This window comes from Lutjanus erythropterus, chromosome 1 (genome assembly GCF_056507025.1).
Source record: "Lutjanus erythropterus isolate fLutEry1 chromosome 1, fLutEry1.hap2, whole genome shotgun sequence".
NCBI classification, from domain to species: Eukaryota; Metazoa; Chordata; class Actinopteri; order Lutjaniformes; family Lutjanidae; genus Lutjanus; species Lutjanus erythropterus.
This window is the reverse complement of record NC_139317.1, coordinates 11,191,743-11,214,473: the sequence shown is the minus strand read 5'-3', so window position 1 is coordinate 11,214,473 and position 22,731 is coordinate 11,191,743. Positions and strand designations below refer to the sequence as shown.

Sequence of the window (22,731 nt, the reverse complement as noted above, 5' to 3'; positions counted from 1 at the left end):
TAGAGGATGATTGCTGGAGTGGCTGTCGATGCGGCGCCCAATTTGGAAAACTTTACCCCCCTGTTAATAATTCCTAATAGCTGCCAACGTGAACATGGCAAACATACCTTATCATAGATAAATGGCTCCTTGCTGCATTGATATTTGCCAAAAGAAAGATGTGGCTGGTTATTATCTTTTGTCTCAAACTGAGAACACTGTTGAATACTAGTCTACACAGTTATGTACACTTGATACTGAAAAAAAAAAAAAACAGTGTTCCTTGGAGTCTAAAAATCTTATTCCTCCCCTGATGCCACTGAAACCTGGCATTGAGATTTGAACTCAATTCTTGTAACATGTCACTGCATAATTTTACCCACAGCTGCTGTCGCATATATTTATTTCCCTCATTATGGGAACTGTCAGTGCCACTTAAAAAACACACTATAGTGTTAAATCTCAGCTTGAGCTTGGAAAATTTTTTTACCAAAGCTTAGATGCAGATACCCCAAAAGATTTGCGAGTGAAATCTGAAAAACACGTTATGTTTTCTGTAACCTACAGAAGTGGAATGATCATTACCTCCAGTGGAATACATCAGAGTATCCAGGTGTGACCAATGTGAGATTTCCTGACCATCTCATTTGGAAGCCAGACATTCTGCTGTATAACAGGTAGGTTTTGTAAGGACAGATCTGCTGGGTGCTGCAGTATAATTGGATATGCATGGTGTCAGGCTCAGCATGAATGCATTGTCCTCTGCACAACATAATAGGGGGATCCAGGAGGGATAATGAATATTTGTGTTCCAGAGTTAAAAACAAGATTGTTAAAATGACACTGGCTACACCACGTATCCGATCTGACTTTTCATAAACATAAAGGAATAATCTGTCTTGTCTCTGTGATCCTGTGGTAGAATATGTAGCTAACAAAAACATCAGGGCTCATGCAAGAACCACAACACTATAAACACATTCTCAAGTGACATGTACAAGAGATGTTATGGATTTAGAATTACAACTTTGGTATAAACTAAATTCTTGAGAGGTCCAGAACGAAAGAAAAAAAAATAGTTCAGCTTGTTAATTGAATGCCTTGAGAATGAAGTTGTGGATTGCCCAAAAGGTGACGAAGGGCCGTCTTGGGGGCCTTCCAGTGGACAAAATGTGAAAAAGTGTCCTCTAAAGTGCCCTTGCATTGGCCAAAATATCAAATAGTGTCCTCTAAGATGCACTTCCAGTGGCCAAAATGTGAAAAAGTGTTCTCTAAGGTGCAGTTCCATGTAACAAACTGTGAAAAAGAGTCCCCTCAGGTAACGTTCCATTTGACCAAACGTGAAAAAGTGACGTCTAAGGTGCCCTTTCAGTGGACAAAATGTCAAAGAGTGTCCTCTAGGGGGCTCTCCCAGTGGATTTAGAATTACATCTTTGATATAAACTAAATTCTCAAGGGGTCCAGAACAAAAGTAAAGTTTGACTTAATAATTGAATGCCTTGAGAATGAAGTTGGGGATTGCCCAAAACTGAAGAAGTGCCCTCTAGGGTGCCTACCAGTGGAGAAAATGTGAAAAAGTGTCTTCTAAGGTGCACTTCCATGTAAATATATGTGGAAAAAGTGTCCCCTAAGGTACCCTTCCAGTGGCCAGAACCTGAAAAAGTGTTCTCTAAGGCGCACCTCCAGTGGACAAAACATGAAGTGTCCTCTGAAGTGTCTCTCAAGTGGACAAAATGTAGAAAAGTGTCCTCTTAGGTGCTCTTCCAGTGGACAAAATATGAAGAAAATATCTCTAGGGTGCCCTTCCAATGGAGAAAATGTGAAACAGTGCCATGTAGGAGTTAGCAGTTTCCTGTGTCTTTTTATTATAGGGGTGTGGTAGTTGTTCTTTCCAGTGCTCTACCACATACAGTTGGTGCCACTTTTACTTTTTTCCCTGTCCGTCAAAGTCCACCACTGGTGTGTTCTTTCTTTTTCGCTCTTGGTGACATTTTTGGGAATGAAGCTTGCCTGCAGATGGAGCACAACAGGTCACCTCTGATAGTAATTTAAAAGTGTTTGCTAATCATCAAATCTCAGTAACGTGCTCCTACTCATATTCAGGTGGCAATCATCAAGGTGAAACAAGCAATTTATGACAAGCATGTGGTGTTAAGAGGCTTTTCATAATCAGACTTGGAACACCGATTAAACCTCAAGGCACGAAGTAAGAGAGGCTCAAAGTAAATAAACAGAAATGTTCTTGCATGAGGCCCATTGCAGCAATTTAAAGGTCAAACTTTTTAGTTTTGGTCCAACTAACACACAAGTTTTAAAGACATCTAGATATTCTTTGAAATTAGATTTAAAAGCACAATGTGTCAATTCTGCCACTAGGGGTCTCTCTCACATCAAAACAGTAACAAAGTCTGATGATGTCATGAAGTGGCATGGGATCATAGGAGCTGTTATCTTCACTTTTACACGAACGCATAAAAATCAATGTCATGATCATGGATGAGGTAATATTAAAGTTTAATTCATTTAACATTCAGTCATGTTTGCTGAGGTCTTTCCTCACTTTCTGATGTATCCAAAGTATCCTGTGTAGCAGCTAGCTAGCAACTTAGGATGACACAGGTCTGATCATAGACTCTGGAGGTGCAATAAAATCATTTTTAAATGGATAAAATAATTGATATTTAATAGTTAATTAATATTTTCTGCCATATTATTGATTTTTTTGGAAGTAGCCGTGTAATAAGCAGGATAATGTACAGTAAACAGGTCATTATTGTGAAATAAATCCCCTCAGGGTATTTCAAAAGCCCTCCTTTTCCCATCAGGGTTCTGCATCACCCTGTTTGGGTTTATTCCACAATAATGAGCTGTTCACTGTACATTATCCAGCTGCTTACTTGAAAAAAAAAATAAAATAAATAAAAATCATTCTGTTGATTTAAAATGATGTTATTGCTCCTTCAGATTCTATGATCAGAACTGCATCCATAGCAACAGTCTGCTCTACATGGCAACAGTCTGTTCTTCATAGCAACAGTGTTCTGTTCAGAAGTAACTGACCTTGTAATGCCATTATTGAACGGATAAGACTCAAGTATTTAACCAAGCCTGTAATAAAGAGCATACATTTATAGTTATTAGTTGGCTGAGGAAATGATTACAAATTAATTGGCATTGACGTTTTAAATAACATGATTTTAATCTTTGGGTTTGAGGGAAGGATTCAGGTATTTTCAAAGTGCAAGTCATTTTTGATTTTGTCAGGCTGATTCCAAGTTATCAAATTTGTGGCTCGAGTCCACATCTCTGAGGGACTGTGTAAAATGATCCCACCCAGCCAAACACAAACAGCTGCCAGCTGCTTTATTTCCTTAGAAACAACAACTTTATTTTCCGCCAGAGCAGACAATTGTCTCCATAGCTCACCAAAACATAAAAGCCACCTGACTGAAATGAATATATTCAGGTGGCTACATTTCAGAATAAGCTGGAATAATCAGGCTTTTCCTCTTATTTCTTCAAAGCATCAGACCTCATTAGGATAAGATATCCTGCAGAGAGAGAGACTCAAGCAGAAAATGAAAGCTCGATAAACGCCACTATTCCACAAAACAAACTTAAACCTCATTCCTTTTCGAACAAAAAACTGGATATTTCTCATTTTCAAAACTAAACACCTGCCAGAAGCTTGGGAGATCAATCTGCATGAAGTGAATGTATTTCTTTTTTAAACAGAAAGGTTAATCATAATCATAATCAATGTTACTATAAATTAAACTGTGTTGCACTTGAGGGCGGGTTTGACAGGGGGTCTGCCCCCCCCCCCCCCCTCTCCTCTGGGAAAACAGAACAGTTGTCCCCTTCAACATATCATGTAAACATAACTATATAATTTTTACATAAAATAATAATATGCTTTGAAAGCACTTGTTTTTAAGTTTAGACAGAAAGTTTAGAAAGGTCAGAGGTCATCTTGGTGAGGGGCAGCCACTTCTCCAAATGCATGTACGCCTATGGAGACAGGAGGTCTATCTTTGACTACAATCATAATAACTCACTGAATTTTCCACTGCTTTTCAATCAGTTTGCCTTCCTACAAATGTCAGATGTTGAAGATTAATTTACCCACGTAATTAGGTTCCAAGTATATTCCTATTTTCCTTACTGCCTGTAAAATGGCTGTGATGATCTAAAATTTGTTTATAATTTCGTCTATTAATATTTAAGCAATGTCACATGAGAGTGAGGGCTGTTGGACTGAATATCATCACGGTTATTTTAGCTCGATCTACAGTCTCGTGCCTATGACCAAATCACAGCCGTGATGATATTCAGTCCAACAGAACTCCCTCTCCTGTGATATTGCTTTTATAAAACAGTAATTGACAACAAATTATGATTTCTGCCACCTGACTGGACTGTTGCCGAGCAACAAACATTTTTCCTGCATGCTAACTTCCTAGCTACTTTGTGTAGGTCTTCATGTTACGCAGCTCGGTTGTCCCAATGGATCAATAAAACTGCCTCAACACTGAATTCAGCTTCTTAAGAGACTGAATGTTAATTTTTGAGACACACCAAATAACAAGGCTGAAACAGTATTTTACAATAGTCAGTGTGTTATTTTACCTGACTTGAGAAGCTAAATTATGAATAAATCCATCTGTTGATCATGAAAACTGATCCAGGAATGATCTTACAATTTATATGTTTAAGCATGTAACTGCTGACTATATTTATGTAAATCATTTCAAAGCAGTGGTGACAGGTATGCATGTAAATGTGGGTATTTACTGTGATTAACACATCAAAAGCTGTTTAAACTGCTGTTCTTGTACTTGTGTGTGACAGTGATCCCACAGTAATAAGCCCTGAATCATGTACAAGACGCCTCCTGTCTCCTCCTGTCTCTATGGTCTCTATCTGTCGGTCGTATTTGTCGAGTTGTGATTAATTTGTCTTAATTGTAACGTTAATGTAGGTTATCAGAAAACCTGCAAAATTGAGTGATACATGTAGTTAAAAGTCCAAGTGATGTTAAACTCTTTATCAGCACTCAAGGAATGTCTCTCATCCAATCAAATTACTTGGTTTGGAACTAACTGTTGTATTTAAACATGCTGTTACAGCCCATATTAATTATTCAGTGTAATAAGAGTTTCCTCTATATACATTAATGCAGCACTACTTTAGGGGACACTTTTTGTGTCCTCTTCAAGAATTGCTCTTGGGAAAGTTTTTCTTTTTATCGTCCCCCTCCCTCAACAGTGAAATGAAATATCCACCCTTGGTTGCACTGATACTGCTCGTCCTGTTAGGTAAGCCGCTCTTCAGACAGGATCATTACACTTCAAGGTTAGCGGCGCTCTGCAGTTTAAATATATGCAGCACAGTATGGAAGAGCACTTTGGAGCAATAAATCATTTAGACAAATGAATAAACTCAGATTTAAAAAAAATAAAAAAAGATGGGAGAAAGAGCATTTTATTATATGTCCCTAATGGAAGATGCTTTAGAAATCACCATTAATCAATTTCTAGAAGAAACATCAGAACAAATCACATTAGAGCCACTCTACTCTCCCACCAGCTAATGAGGGAGAAAGCATTGTTCTTCATTTGTCATTGTCCCTCTGAGTAAAGCCTCGATATGAGACTCTTTTGAATTAGTCGCTGCTGCAAGTTAAGCTTTTTTTTTTTCTTTTTCAAGCGGCTCTTTCAACTTTAGCTCAACCATGCTTTAACCTCTGGGGAGTTCACTTAGAGGCAGTGAATTGTGGGAAACAGGGGAGAGCGAGGGTAACCACTGAATAACCATCTCCTGGGAAATGTTGCGTCAGTCGCGTCTCCTCGTGTGCCGCGTACCTGCTGCAATAATGAGTTAGAGAAATATTTGTATTTTTCCCACCACATCTGTTCCGCTCGCTCATCCGAATTTATGTTGCATGCTTATAATTAGTAGCGGTTCTTGCAAAGGTCATATCATCGTATGAATTTATTAAGATGTTTTCCACTGAGGCTGTGTTCAGCTGTAAATACTGATGCAGCTCCATGTGTTGTCCGCAGTGCTGATGAAAGATTTGATGCTACCTTCCACACCAACATTGTGGTCGACTCTTCAGGCCTCTGTGTTTACTTACCTCCAGGTAAGAGCCACACTCTCACTTCAGCATCAGACGAAACATGTACCTGGTTTCATAAATCCACTTAGGCCAAGGTTTCTCTTAAATTATCATCTAAAGATGCCTTGGGGAAAAGGGAAACTAAAGGATTTCTTTAGCATATTGTAAGGGAAAACTTTTAATCCCTAACTATTTCCCCGAGCTACTTAATTATTCCCTTATGTGTTGCTAAAAGGTCAGTTTTCCTCAGAAAGTGGCCCCTAACAGACCTTTAAAAGTGAAATGTAAAATAATTAATGGCAATAGAAGAGGAGGAGGAGATACCAAGACACATTTGGGGGGATGGCAGAAATCCACTGGACACCCAGTGTTAGTAGTTTCATCAGTCTCCTTAGTTGTTTTCTTTGCTTGATGCAGACCAATTTGACCCTTCTGAAACAGAGTAACATCTTTTCCACGACCACAGGATGTCTTCTGACACGGTTGTTTAAGAAATGAGAAGCTGCTCACTGCATCAGTTAAAGAGTCAATAGAAGTCAGTGAGAACAAACACAGAAAGCAGCTGGATTTATACGTTGAACACAATTGACCTGATGGACTAAATGAAAACATTGATCCATGTTTGTTTCCACGTCTCCTTGAGTTGTGTCCATGATGCTTTCATGATGTTCATTTATATATCCTGTGACAGTATGGTGTTGGTGCAGAACCTGTCTGTCCTATTAGAGAGAGATATTGGCTGGATGAAGGCAATTTAAACAGCCACACTGCCACCACTTCTTCTTACTCTGATGAAAGGGGTCTTTTGTCAAAATGTTAGTTGCTGCACCTTATTAAGGCCCTTGAATGTAACTGTGTGCTCTGGAGCTCGTCTCATCATCCTCTCTGTTGAGGCAGCAGTGTCTGGCTTCGACTCCGCTGATATGCACAGATTTCCTCGTCCTGTCTGTTTAGGGGACAATAACTATGATGATTTTATTATGGTCTGGTGATATGCAAATATCATCCAACCGCAGACAGCCACTGACAGTCTTTGACAGTCTGATTTATTCATCTTTTAAAAAAATATTTAAACCAAATTAATTTGCATTTGCAAGGTTTTAGTACCTGTCAGAGGCTTATCAAACAAATAATTTCCTTGAGACATGCAGACTGATTTTTATTTAATAAAATGTGTACTCAGAAAGCTTCATCCATTATGCTGTATAAATATGATAAACTGTGTAAACATTATACTGTATTTTCTTTTGAGGATTGCTGCTAAGAGTTAGTGAGACAACAGCAGCTGCTGCTGAGTTTTCATGAATAAGAGCTTTTAATTAAGTCCCTAAAGCTATTAGCGAAAGTTTGTTTTTTACCCCCACAGGGACTTGTTTTCTTTGGCTTCATGGTTTTATTATATTGCCAGAAGTCTTGGCAGATATCTGGTTGTTTATGCCAAAAAGTTGCACTTCTGACACTTTAATTCTAGCAAAAGAAACAGTTTGACATTTTGGGAAATGTACATATTTACTTTCTCGCTGAAAGTTAAGAAGACTGAAACCACTGTCACATCTGTACGCAAGATACAGACGGGCAGCAGTCGCTTAGCTTAGCATAGCTTAGCATAGCAGAAAAAGAGCACCAAAGATTCTGGACAGAGAGGAACTCTTTTGTCAGTGGTTCTTTTTACCATAATATAAAAGGATTCTCAGTAGAAGGGTTCTAGATACAGAGAGACTTGGAATAGAAAAGGGTGGCACACCCTGGGTAGGTCTTATTAAACAGCTGGACTATAAAGGGTTCTTAGTAGAACTCCCTAGGTGGGTTCTAAAAAAAACCTTGGAATATTAAAGGGTTCTTGGTAGGACCCTCTGGGTGGGTTATAGATAAAACAGTCGGACTATAAAAGAGTTCTCAATAGAACCCCCTTGGTGGGAGTTTAAAAGAGCTCTCTGGGTGAAACCTTTCACTGATGGTTCTAGGTATAACCCTTTATGTTGGATTCCAGTGGAACCTTTATAAAAGGTTCTACCAGGAACCAAAAAGGGCTCTCCTGTTTGTGTTTTATGCTGGTCCTGTCCCAGTAGCAGTGCTTTAGATATTTAGCAGTAGTTCATTGAGGAACACATGGATCCATCACTATCACAGTCTGTTATTGATGCTCTGAACAGTGATGCACTTTTCCTGATCAAGCCCCTACTGACCCACTACTGCCACACTGAGCGGTCTGAGAAGATCTATGACTCTTAGTATAAAACCATTTGCATAGACACACACAAACACACACACACACACACACACACACACACACACACACACACACACACACACACGCACACACACTCTGATAAGGCCCTCCTGTCACAGCTGGTGATTACTGCTCTCCCTGGCAGGCTCCTCTCCCCCTCCTTTTCTTTTTTTTTTTCCCGTACAATGCTGGCCCGCTTCGCCTCTGCAGCATCTTAATCAATACCGGCGTAAATAGCTCCATCATTGAATTTCTTCTGGATTGATCGCCTCTGTCACGGGCAAATTGCCTCCCAACTTTGTTCCAAATGAACCTGATTGAAAGCCATATTGGTGCAAAATAGTCATTCAGTGCTTGAGCTCAACACAACTGCATTAAGTGAATAAAACTGTATGCAGATTTGACCTCGACGCTCCAAATCATCTGAGGTTCCTCATTACTTGTCTTTGTCACTGATGCTCATTGTGGAACACTCTTAGAAATTAAGGTACTAACTAGAACCATACAGGATTCTTTGGCTTGTCCCTATAGAACCCTTTTTGGCTCCTTTATAAAGATTCCACTTAGATCCCTTTCAAATAGTTCTAGAACCCAGCATAGCACAGTACAGAGTACAGAGAACCCTTTCGTGGTGTAATGTTTCCACCCCTAACCCTTGCTGGGGGTTCTATCCAGAACGTTTCCACCCTCTAAAGGAAGAAGGCAAGAGCCCACCCAGGGGTTCTATCAAAAACCTTTTTATATTCCAAGGGTTCTGACCAAAATCTTCATTGGGAGTTCTATGAAGAACTTTTTTATATCCCAAGAGTGCTATGTAGAACCCACCAGGGAGGTTCTACTGATAACCTTCTTATGTTCAAAGCTTTTTATCTGGATTACATTCAGGGGATCTACAGAGAACTTTTTATGGATTCTAAGGGTTTTATCTAGAACCCACCAAGGGGATTCACCTGATAAAACTTTAATACTCCAAAGATTTTATCCAGAGCCCACCTTTGTTACAACCCTTTTATATTCCGATGGTTTTATTTAGAACTCTACCCAGGATGTTCTACCAAGAACCCTTTATATCATGGTACAAATAGGAACACAATTAGTTCTTCTGCCAAAAGTAGGGTTCTTTGCAGGAAACTTAATGGAACCCCTAGTCTTACAAAGAACCCCTGACAAACTCATTATTTAAAAAAACCTCAGCCCTACAGGAAAAACCCTTTTGGAACCCTTACTTCTAAGAGGGTAAACAGAAGTCGGCCTATTCGTCTTCTCCTCATCTCTATTCATTCCCCACTGAGGTTTATCATCCTCATGGCTCTGGGAGAAAGGAGAGACCTTGTTTACTGCCGACGCCTCGTATCTTTCTTAAATATGGATGGAAATTAGTTTTCTGCCTGCCTCTCCTGAAGGATCACTGGACACTTTCATCTCATTGTCATATTGGATTTTTTACTCTCGTTGGCGATGGATGGCGCTTCGACTTGTCGGAGTAAAACCTCTCCAGCTGCCTGTCTGTGATTTCTCTTTTCAATCTTCATTCTGTCTTCTTTACTCCAGAATAATTGAATATGCTCTGTATCAAAGCTCAAAATATCTCCCCATCTGTTTCAGTCTCTTTCTTCAGCAGAGGTGACAGCAGTAGACACATTCTTTACTCGAGTAGAAGTACAGATACACGTGTAACAAAAAAGACTGGTAAAAGCAGAGGAACTGATTCCACTTCTTACTTCTTGCTCTTGCTCATAGTTTTCATCTTGTTATGTCTTTTAAGTTGTTGTGTCGTTTATGTCGTTTTTCATCTTGTTACATCTGGTTAATCTTGTAACATTTTTTGTAATTTTTTGTATTGTTACATCTGTTATGTTGTTACATCTTTTTTGCCTTTTACATAGTTTTCAACTTGTTATGTTTTTATGTCGTTTTCATCTCGTTTCATCTTGTTACATCTGTCATGTGTGATATGGACTAATGAATACACCAAGGACTCATCTTTTCTATGTGTTATTGTCCCATTCATTCAAGATGAAATCGGTCTTAACATTGTGAGGGCAGCGCTCAATGACGTTAAATAAAAATAATAAATAATTCCCTTCAGATGCACTAAGACTAAAAGAACACACTGTTTTTTTTTTTTGGTTGTTTTTTTTTTTTTTTTAGAAATGTAAGGAGTAGAAAGTGATAGACAAAAGAATAAATACAAATATTTGTGTTAAAATGTAGGGAGTAAAATTAAAACGTTGCCAGAAAAATAAATAAACTCAAACTACAGATCCCTGAAAAATCCACTTAAGAACACTTAAGAATTATTTGTACTTAGTTACAGTAGCCTTCTACAGGTGAAGTACAGTTCATATCAAAGCAAGTTTTTCTGTGATCCGTCTCGATCTTGTCATGTTTCTCACCACAACAGGGATCTTTAAAAGCACCTGCCACATCGATGTGCGCTGGTTCCCCTTTGATGAGCAGAGATGTGACCTGAAGTTTGGCTCCTGGACGTACGACGGCTGGTCTCTGGACCTAAAGATGTTGCCGGCAGATATAAGCGACTACATCGCCAACGGAGAGTGGGATCTTGTCGGTAAGAGGGGCCGGTGGCCTGTGAAGTGCGGAGGATTGATATTCAAAAGTGCTCATGTACTAAAGTTATGTAGGAAAACTTAACTAACTAGCTAACTTAAAAAAATATTACATGTGACGAACTGTAAACTGTGTTTTTATTTAACTTATACTGTATAGTACAGTGTAAGTCAATGTACAGTATGTCCCACAGCAGAGTGGACAGTGTGAGAGCTCCCCAAAAGTGAAGCCAACACACTCAATTTCATCACGTTTCACATGTCGCCCCCTGGTGGCTGGCTGCAGTTATAGGTCATAAACCCAACCTCCTCCATGTTAATAGATAGGACATGGGACAAAATAAAACTTCAAAGTGCACGTCAAATACTTTTCTATACTAGTTTAGTTTTAACTACTTATTTGATGTCTGTAAAAAGGGGCTTCACATCGTGATTGACAGCTGCTGGAAATTGAGTAGTACGGCTGCATGGGCAGGGAAATTAAAGTGTGGCTCCAACCTTGATCACTACAGCGCAGAGTCACTAGTTCAAGATGGCAGTACTCGTGTCAGGATATTTGGCTTTATTTATATACAACGATCACCTTATTTATGTCATTTAAGTTTTCTTAACTTAAGTACATGAGTCAATCTTAATAGTAATGTTAAGTTTGACAAATTTAAGATAGGACTTAAATTGAACTTCTTAACCTAAGGTGACACAACAAATTACTCTATAGTTGAGTAACCTATAAAATGGTTTGCAGTTGGTTGCATTAAATTTTTAATTTTCTCAACTTTATTGCAGTGTGTGCCAGTGAACTGTTCATTTCACCTTTCACCTTTCGCTGCATTTCTGTTACAGTGGATTGCGTTATGTTTTGTCTCACAGAGGTCCCAGGACGGAAGAATGAGCGTTTCTACCCTTGCTGTCCGGAGCCGTACCCTGACGTCACCTTCACCGTGGTGATGCGCAGACGGACCCTCTACTACGGCCTCAACCTGCTCATCCCCTGCGTCCTGATCTCCACTCTGGCTCTGCTCGTCTTCCTCCTCCCTGCTGACTCTGGAGAGAAGATTTCTCTGGGTTAGGAACAAGCACACACAAACACACACACGCAAACACACACATGCAAACAAATATACTGCTGGATTGCTACATGGATACCTTTACTTAAGTAAAGAATCTGAGTAGAAGCACACTGGGGTCATGTCATGTTTCCATGTAGTGCAACATATTGCTCGTTAATTTTTGGCATCATGCTGAAATACTGAACATTTCATTGATCGCAGTGCATCATTTTCAGCTTAATTATTCCATGATGCTTTTAAATTTCAAATTTAATAGCCTTTTCATTATTCATTGTTTGCATATGCACTGAGTGACCAGAAAATCAGTAAATACTGTAATAAAATTCATTGAAACTCTCATATAAAATAATAAATGCTACCTTTATGAATTTAAAAAAAAAAATGTTGTCAAGGCTTTCTGACAGAGGGATTGATTTTATCTTGGTGGTAAATTTGACTGTAGTTTGTGTTGCTGTTCTTGTATCGCGTTGCATTTCATATTTTAAGGTTTTTCTCATAGATATTTATATAAAGGAGGTAGAAAAAAAGTTCTAGTGATGCTTGTAAAAGGAATTCAGACTCGTGGTAGTTACTTCTACCAAGGCTCCGCTAAATTTGTTATTTTATTTGGTCTGCGGGTGGATCTCTATCTGCATCAAAACATGCATACTGATAAACATCACTGAATACATGAACCAAATGAATTTGAATTACATTTTTTTTTATTCAGGTGGAGGCGCCAGTTCATCAGAAAATGTCAAAAAGGTTCCAAAATAGTCTCAGTGATCCACACAGAAAATGCTATCACATAAATTTAATTTAAAGTGTGTTTGATCAGTAACAAACAGCCAAACCTGTAATGAAGTCAAATACGACCCCACCACAGAGTCGTGTCTAAACACGACATAGAGCTGAATCATTCAAGCAACAGACATGCAACTAAAATCAATTCAAGAAAGTTGCACCTATTGCAGGAATCTTGTATTGCTTTACATTATGTAAGTTGGTAACTTTACCTAAATATGAAACAATCTACAAGGAAGTTTTGTTACTTCTACCACAGCTGGAATCAAACACTCAATGTCAGCATTAGATACAAGAACAGACTGTTTCCTCTCACAGCTCTGGTTACCAGGAAAAGACAGACCAGTGATTGGAGAGCAGACTGTAAAACACTGAAGCAGACGCTGGGTACTTTTTGTACCAGTGCATGAATTAGAAACATCCCTCCATACATTTTTTACAAGCCCTATAAGAGGATTTCAGTCATAAATTCACTTTGGCTGACTGTCTTTCTGCACCTCAGCGACCTACACCCTCAAACTCAACATTTAATCAATACAGACTAACCCATAACTCTCTCACACACACCAATACGCCCCAATGCTGTCTTGCATTGGCAGGTAACATCGTGTTTGAGGTAATGTAATATATATGTGTTCAGTCTATTTGATATATTTGTCCAGCTCTGCAGTAGACACAGATCCTGACGTGCAAAAGACTCGATATGTTGCCTCACATCTGATCTATTGAAGAGTTTCTGACACTTCTTGTTGATGAGTGGCTCAGTGAGGCGACAGAATTTCTTTAAATGTATTTACTGCAAAAATGACACCCTGAACATATATTTTATAATTTCATATTAAAAGCATAGTTCGGATTATATTCAGATTATATATTACAGTAGATGGAAGTCGACACACTCCCTGTTTGGAGAAGCAGACAGAAGTATCAGCATGTATTGCTGTGGACAGAGTCAGCAACAAAATGTATTTTAACAACTTAAAATGGCCAAGCCCTCAATATCAGTTTGGGCTACTCTACATTTTCAATATTTTAACCACTCCACCTTGCCGTCAGGCTGCTTTTACAAAAGGAAACCACCACTATATACGCAACACCAAACAGTGGTTTTACCTCATTTGTTTGAGTCAGAGTCAGAAACATTACACTCAGGTACACTGGATTTATGAATGGCTTCTCCCCATACATTAGAAAAATATAAAGCATAAATAAAAGCTGAAACAGACAGGCAGCAGTGCAGCAGTACATTCTGCAGGTTATTTATAAGGAGGCAGCTGCTAAAAAGTTTAATAAATAGATGCTTAGAGCATTTAAGAGAGAGACAAGCTGCTGCATCTACGTGCGCCACCATCTTTTTGTGTTGTGTTGTAACGTGACTTGAGTGTTTTAAAGAGATAGTTCACTCAAATTGAAAATTCAGTCATTATCTACTCACCCTCATGCTAATTGAAGGTCAGGTTTTTAGTCTTTTTAGTCCACAAAACACTGGAGTTTCACAAGAAAACAACGGTGCAGAATCTCCCAAATGATTGACATGAATGACGACCAAGTGTAATCCAAGTCTGCCAAAGCTCTGCATGCCGTTCACTTGCATGCACACACTGTCACACCACACACACCCGGTTCAGACAATGTGCACACACACGAATGTAGCTCCAAGCTGAGGGTCTACAGTGAAGATTTAGGCTAAAAACAAGTCATAAATGACGTTGCATAAGTCATTTTGGCATGTCAGGGTTTACAGGGTGACTACACCAGACGAGCAGCATGGAGGCATTTTAAGTTTGTTCTTGCTGTTGTTTCTTTACATGGAAAACTGGTCAACATTCACTTAAATCGTTTGGGAGATTCTGCAACACAGTTTGCCTTTGAAACTCCAGCAGTGTTTTGTGAACTAAAAAAACTAAACTCAGCCTTCAGTTGCCATGAGAGTGAGTGGATAATGACTGAATTTTCATTATTGGGTGAACTATCCCTTTAAAGGTTAGTTTGGATACACTGATGCCACACAACAGCACAAAATAACTAACTTACGAAAGTGGCAGATCAGCACACCAGTGTTCTGCAAAGTAAAATGACTGATTTTTCCAAAGGAGTCTGGTGGATTTGTAGAGATTAATATTTGGTTTATTGAACAGCAGATTTTGATTAGAAGGGTTGACTGATGGAAAAGTAAAGCAGCTAAAATATTCTAAATATAGCATACACTTAAACTGATGTTCAGGTTTTTTAGGTGTCTAAGACACGTTTTGCTGCTGATCCTGTCCACAGCAGTACGTTGCTCAGCTGATCGCCATCTACTGTCAATAAAACACAGTCTAAGGATGAGTACCTCGTGCAACCCCACATCAAATAATCTGAACTATCCATTTAAAATGTTTACAGGCTCGCTCTGATGGCCTCCCGCCATGTGGGTTTGACTGTGATCTATGGATAACTGTGTGCTGTTAAAAAAGAAAGAATACAGCTGAAAACTAATGAGATCATAATCAAATTAAATCTTTTACATCCCAAGTGGTTTCGACACGGAGCCGAGCCTTCCTATTATTCTTCAATTTTTCATTATCTGCAATAAATTTGTATCCCAGCCCATTTTTCTCCTGGGTAATCAGTCATTCTCTGAAAAACAGTGTTTTTTTTTTTTTTTATTAATCCACTTCCTCTGTGGCCCTGTGAAGTAATCTGATAATCAGCACTGACTGACTGACTTAACTGTCAGTGGACCAAGAAAACTGTTTAATCTTATCTCCCCTGTCACAGTTGACTTGAATGTTTGAGCCCATTTCATGCATAAATTACTCAGACTTGGTGTAGACAGTATCTGGTGGTGGGTGGCAGTGCAGGTGTGTGTGTGTGTGCGTGCGTGTGTGTGTGTGTGTGTGTGTGTGTGTGTGTGTGTGCTGTATGTGGAGGAAATAAGGGACGAGTGGAGGTGTTGATTTATGCAGTTTGTGCCTTCCACAAATCATTAGAGTCCTGTGTTGCAGCTGGATTCCTTCATTAACCAAACTGTGCTTTAGAGCCAGATGTGTGGGCTGATGTGTGTGTGTGTGTGTGTGTGTGTGTGTGTGTGTGTGTGTGTGTGTGTGCATTCCTTCTGATGTTTTGATAGCTCACAGACAGAAGGAGGAAATGAGGAAAGAGACTCGCTCATGTGGAGTATAATATACCGTTATGTAGATCTTAATGCTCCTCTTCATGAAGTGTCTGTGAAAGCATTTTTTTTTTATGTACTGCAGTTCACAGCACACATCAGGCGTGTGTGTGCCCATTCATGTGTTTGCTGCCACATGTGTTCGCAGATCTACTGTATATGAAGTCAGTATATAAACCCAGCTGCCACTCGTTGACATTATTATATGAAAATGGTGAACACTCACTGAGAAATGTGTTTTCATGGCAGCGTCGTTTATTCCCAGATTTGATTTAGCTAAAATTAGGCTGTCATGAGAATTATGATTTGTAAAAATGCACAAATGGAACAACAGGAATATTATAGCGTGTGAATCTTTACTCTCTGAATTTTCCATCTGTAGTTTTCTATCAGGGTTGTTTATATTAGAGGATATATCATCAGCAGCACTGAGTTCATGATTATTAAAAAATGATGTAGGCTTTTCAAGGGCTGATGCCGATATTAGGAGAGCAGGGCCGCCAACGGCTGATATCAAAACAAAGAAAAGCTGGGGCGCCTGGGTAGCTCAGTTGGTCAAGTGTGCGCTCCGTGTTCGGAGGCTGTGAGTCGTCTGCAGTGGCCGTGGGTTTGACTCCCGCCTGCAGTCCTTCGCTGTGTGTCATTAACCCCACACTCCCTCTGCACTTCCTGTCACATCTTAAGCTGCCGTATCAATCAAAGGCATAAAAATCCCCCAAAAGTATTAAAAAAAAAACAAAGAAAGTCATGCATAATTCCATTACTCCATGCACATTTCTAATCTTTGCCTGTAAAATGTTGTTTTAGATGGAATTTGTATTAATTTAGTAAAATAGAAAAATATTCTGGGTCATGCTGCAGATTTCAGAACTAATTAAATGAGAGTGAGGTACAGTGTGTCAGAGGCGTACCAACCCCACAGGTGTGTGTGCAGGCATTTTGTGTTTATTGGCTTCATGAATCATCAGCGGATTATTTCAAAATGCCAGATAATCAGTCTGATTAATTCGCACCCTGATTAATCAGTCTGCCCTTAAGCATTTGTCCCATCAGTAAAGGTCATTTAACACAAATTAACGCAACCTTCCTTAACTGTGGCACTTGTGCTGTCCAGTTTTCCGATGAATCGTCGTGTGGTGTTTCCTGAAGGCGTTGTTTCTGATGAGAAACAAGCTAGACCTCACAGCTAGTTGAGGAAACTGGTGCCGCACACACACTGTTATTACATCCTCGTGTTTTTTTCACAGTCCAGCTTTTGTGTTCCTGGTCTTTCTGTGAGGACTGCAGTTTGAGTAGTCCTGGTAAACCCAGACTTCAGTAGCCCCAACATACCTGAACCCAGCCAGCGATTTCTTCTTAGAGTGTTGAACTAAAAAGGAATCGAGTCATCTGTGGAAGTGTTGTGTTGTTTTGATGAAGGTTTGCAGTATGGAGATTAAATTTGGCAGCCACAGGTGGGCACCTACATGTAATTTTTGGTGGACACAGACCATTGGGCCATGATTAATGTGGAACCCTGTTATCACTAATCTGAATTATTCATATGTATTTCTTAAATGCTTTGGTATGAGCAGAGCACTGACAAAAATGCATCCACATGCACTGAAGCTAAAATATGTAAAAACAGTAGAAAAATAGTTTTTTTTAATGCTTCGGTTTGCCAAAACTTTACTGTCATCCTCTTTAAAATACAGTATAATTATGATATTTTAAATCATGCATGCATTACTCAGTCGTTTGAAAGGATTCATCTGCTCCTCTTTATCCCCTCACATATAAGGAATAACAGCAGCTGCAGTCGTGATGTCGTGAAGGCAGCTGTTAAATGTGTTTTTTTTCCAGACGTTTAACGTATATCAGCATGCCCGCAGTTAGCTCAGATGTGACTCCTAATCCTGCTGGGAAGTTCAGTCTTTAAGGAAGACGGCGAGAGCCAGTGGCTTAGTGATGTCAGCTCATTAGAGAGACCTCCGACTGTAATGTCTGCTGCTCACGGGTCTTATCCAGAAACCTGTTTGTCTTTCTCTGCTTGCAGCCTCTCAGGTGATGCAGTGAATGACTGTGACACATTATATGCGCCAGCAGCTCTGCGATTCTGATTTTGGGGGGGGGATTTTCTTTCACGCTTGGCCACAGTGCAGTGCCACATTGTGGGAGAACAGCATAAAATTTGAGACAAGGCAAAATTAACATAAGAATATAAAGCGTCGCAAATGCTCTGAATAAACTGGACGACTTTGTGGGAAATAGGCACAAAATGACAACAATAGAATAGAACTGAGCACAATGCAACTGGAAACACTTGAATGGAATAAAACAATGCGTTTTAATGATACAAAAACCCCAGGAATAGCACGCTTAATCTTTTGTATATTATTACAAAATGATTTCTAATGATGGAAAAGTGTGTTTCGTGCAACGTCAACATTATGCAAACGTGGCAGATTTCAAAGAGTCAAAGCTGTGTGATTTGAATGCTTTTCATTGCATTTAATGGTGTGTTGTGAAGTGCTAACCGAGGTTTGGTTTCCTTCCTTCCCAGGCATCACAGTGCTGCTCTCGCTGACTGTCTTCATGCTGCTGGTTGCAGAGATTATGCCCGCCACATCAGACTCCGTGCCTTTAATAGGTAAGCCGGGCTCAAGTTGGAAACAGTCGCCATGGGTGTCAGCTACTATCAGTGGGGAAGACATGGGTGAAAATTTGTGTAGTCATTTTTCATCAGGGCTTCTCTTATATCAGTGTTATTAAGTTTAACCGGCCTTCCAGTATTTACATTTTTTTATTCAGAGGTGTGAGTCACCATGTTTGAAACAGTGAAATGAAGAAGTAGCTTTTTGCATTTCTCTGAGACACAACTTTCTGTATCCATTCTCACCGTCTCCTCTCTTTTTCTTCTTTAACCAGCTGAGTACTTTGCCACCACCATGGTCATCGTAGGTCTGTCAGTAATTGCCACAGTTCTGGTCCTACAATATCACCACCACGACCCCGATGGAGGCAAAATGCCAAAGTGGGTGAGTGTTTTCATGACATATTACACCACTATGTGTGACTTACACTGTGATGTGATTAACACAGCTTCACACAAGTCATTTGCCTCAAGGCGCACTCCAAAACTGTGGAGAACAGAATGACAAACTGTGAACATTTGCTGTGATTATGCGTCTTTTGTTTTTTTTTATTAGGTAAGTCGATTTTGTTTCACTTACTGGAAAGTAGTTTGTCAGGATTAATGTGCGTTTGTTTGTTAAAGGCTGTGTGTAAACCAGGTATCTTCAAGGCTGCCTCAGCACACTGAAAAATAGCAAAGAGTTGCAAGTTGCAAATTGCATTTAATGTTATTTGCATGCAACTTCACACACATGCAAGTCTATTCATTCAGTGTCTGTAACCGCTTATCCTTGAAGGGTAGCAGGGGGGGCTGCAGTCTATCCCAGCTGACGCTGAGAGGCGGGGTTCACCCTGGACAAGTCGCCACTTCATTGCAGGGCTGACACATAGAGACAAACAACCACTCACGCTCACATTCACACCTACGGGCAATTCAGAGCCACCAATTAACCTATTTAATGTGTGTCTTTGGACTGTGGGAGGAAGCTGGAGCACACAGAGAGAACCCACACAAACACGAGGAGAACATGCAAACACTGCAGAGAAAGGCCCTGCTGCAGCCACAAACTCCCCAGCACCCTGGAGGATTCAAACTTGGAACCTAATAATAATAATAAAAGTCTAGTGCAACACAATTTAATAATAAATTTGATCTAATGAGCCTCCGTTGAGTGTACTCTCCCTTTAAATCAAGGAGAATTAATGAATAAAAAAGTAGCTCTTTGTTTGTATGAAAAAAGATTGTATTTTAGAAAACAGCTCTGATCTGGATCAAAACTTTACATTAAAGTATAGCTATAGCTCAGACTGTCACCTGTTAACTGCAACGTAAACAAAATTTGTCTCGCTCACATTTGTTTGACAGCGTCACCAACGGACATGAAGTCTAAGATGATCGTCTCCTTCTGAAGCGCCCAAAAGGCCAATTCCTAATTTATTATTTGGTTCGTTTTGATGATAAGAGATTGTCGAGTTCAAATCGGTTGGAACGATTTCACATCATATGTTATAGTTTGATGTCGTCATCTGACACGTTATCAGAGTTTTGATTGGCTGTTTTGTGAAACTAGTTTCACAAAGTTAAGAGTTTTGCAAGTGTTGTGGCTTTGAGTTTCGTGTGTTGCAGAGCGCTTCATCCTATGCAACTCAGTTGTAACTTAGTTTTCCCTCACCACAATCCCCTCAGTGCTTGGAAACAACTGGGCTTACAAAAAGTACAGTCTAGACCTGCTCTGTATGAAAAGTGCCCTGAGGTAACTTTGGTATATAAATTTCAACCAGGTTTCACCATGTAAAGCCAATCTTACAGGCGAAACACAACGATTCTGATTTTCAGGTGATTACAAACTAATGAAAACTGAATATGAAAATTATATTCCATTTCTGCCAATAGATTTCCATAAATCTTACACATTAGACCTTTAATTTACCTTATTATACCTGTGGACCTAAACTGTTCATAAAATATTTGAATGTTTTGAGATACCAATCAGAAACTGATACACTACTTACTTGGCTTGTGTAGTAGTAAAAATTCTCGTGGTAACCCAAGCAAAAAAAAAAGGCAGAGGTTTTTCAAAGTCTGCGACTCTGGGACTCCCCTCAGACTGAAGCGTGAGGCTCGGTTCCTGGATGGGATCATTATTATGTCATTTGATCCCATTGATACTCAACAATTGAGCCAATATAACCTAATATGGCTGCTTTAGATATTTCAGATTATGTAAAATACATAAAAAAGGCATCTAGTTGTCTCTGAATTATCTCTTTAGCCAGATCACACATAATCAGGATATTCTATGTGATCTCCTTTTGAAAACTAATTTAATAACCTGTTTAAAGGATTTAAATTTAATGATAGCCTTACTCATTTGTTTCCTGTTCATTACTGTTTGAACCCACAGACCCGTGTGATCCTGCTGAACTGGTGTGCCTGGTTCCTGCGCATGAAGCGTCCAGGTGAGGAGCGCGTCCGTTCAGCCTGTCACAACAAGGCTCCACGGAACAGCTTGACCAGCTCGGACCTCAACACCAGCGCCTCGGCCCCCCAGTCCAACAATGGGAACATGCTCTATGTCGGCATCCGCGGCCTGGAGAGCATCCCGTACTCCACTGCTGCCACCTCGCCCGACTCCGGCGTCCTCTGCGGTCGCCTGGTCGGACGAGAGGACGAGATGCTCCTCCCCGCGAGTCACAGCGCCTCTGTGGGCAGCGTGGAACCGGAGCTGGCCAAGATCCTGGACGAGGTGCGCTACATTGCCAAACGCTTCCGGGACCAAGACGAGGACGAGTCCGTGTGCAACGAGTGGAAATTTGCTGCGTCGGTCATCGACAGGCTTTGTCTCATGGCTTTCTCGCTCTTCACCATCCTCTGCACCATCGGCATCCTCATGTCAGCACCCAACTTTGTAGAGGCCATTTCCAAAGACTTTTTCAACTGAGCACTTTATCAGTAAATAAATAAAAGCCTATACCAATCACTTTAATCACAGAGGAACCATTTGTTAACTCATAGGGTGGTAAATCGGATACCGTTGCTAGTATGGAAATGTATTTCACCAAATATTTAACCATACTTAAAGGAGAAATATGTAATATTTACTGTACTAAATCAGAATGACTGTGATATGTCATCAGAGATTAAGGAGACATGCTAAATTGGAATACTGTCCTCCCAGACAACAACGCCACGGCCAGGACGTTCTCATTTGAAATTTCGATTGAGTGGACTGAACTACGAAGAAAGCTCAGCACAGCCAAGCTTTCCTTGCATGATCTGGTTTGACAAAATCTAGAGTTTATATCTCAACAGTGGTGATCAGCTTTCTTCATTTCTTTCAGTTAAGACCAATAAGTTGTTATAATGGAGAGCTATGAAGGAAATTAAAAATATATGACACTATAACCCTTTTAGCCCTAATATTGACTGGCTAAACATGATACGTATACTTTAGTTTTTGGCCAAATCAAAGTGAAAGTAATGCAACTGATTGAATGTTTCCTGTGAAAAATGGGGTAGACTAATCAATTTTCTAATCTGACCTGCAGTTTCTGCAGTACTTGGCAGAAAATCAGGATCGAGCCTAAAGACATCATTCTAAATGGTCTTTATTTCTTTCTTTATTCTTTTATTGTGTGGATGATCTGCTGTGGAACATTTAAAGTGTCAATATGATCTGGAGCAAACAAGAAAAAAGGATTTTCTGCATCACCAGCAGAGGTCTCTGTGGAAACACGTCAAATACCGTTTGCACTGCTGCAGTTACATCACACAGCTTCATTCGGTGGCATCACTCACATACAGCTCATCATTGTGACCCAAGTTCGTGCATAAATGGACATTTCTGACCATTTTTACTGCCATTTCTGCATCACCTTATATTATCTTGGCACTTTATCGAAAACATACACATGTTAAAACTTTAGAATTGAGAAATAAACTAAAATAAATTTAGGCTGAGTGACCGGGCCATCTTATTGTTTTTATTTTTACTCCTCAGGAAAACAACATTGGACATTTTAGCCTCTTCATAAATGAAAAAAATATATAAGTGCATTTAGACAAAATTAATTCTTTTTCTTCAGTAAAATATTAGACACATTTAATTTGCAGCATTTTTTATTTATTTGGGGACCCAAATAAACTCTCCTGTGACCCTCCTGTGGGTCCCGACCCAGTGTTTGGGAATGACTGATCTAACCAAGTTAAA

At 39.7% G+C, this 22,731-nt stretch overlaps 1 protein-coding gene across 2 annotated transcripts in view; it reads left to right on the top strand.

Annotated features, from left to right (window-relative positions):
* The window catches only part of chrna7a (cholinergic receptor, nicotinic, alpha 7a (neuronal)), a 41,371-nt gene extending 19,562 nt beyond the window's left edge, over positions 1-21,809 (top strand). For both annotated transcript variants that reach the window (XM_084741722.1, XM_084741641.1), the window contains 7 exons: positions 547-656; positions 6,045-6,124; positions 10,735-10,902; positions 11,771-11,965; positions 18,450-18,536; positions 18,815-18,924; positions 20,926-21,809. In XM_084741722.1, the coding sequence (XP_084597848.1) occupies positions 547-656; positions 6,045-6,124; positions 10,735-10,902; positions 11,771-11,965; positions 18,450-18,536; positions 18,815-18,924; positions 20,926-21,462 (1,287 nt within the window). In that variant the 3' untranslated portion in view covers positions 21,463-21,809. The remainder of the gene's footprint in view (positions 1-546; positions 657-6,044; positions 6,125-10,734; positions 10,903-11,770; positions 11,966-18,449; positions 18,537-18,814; positions 18,925-20,925) is intronic.
* Positions 21,810-22,731: the final 922 nt, after the last annotated feature.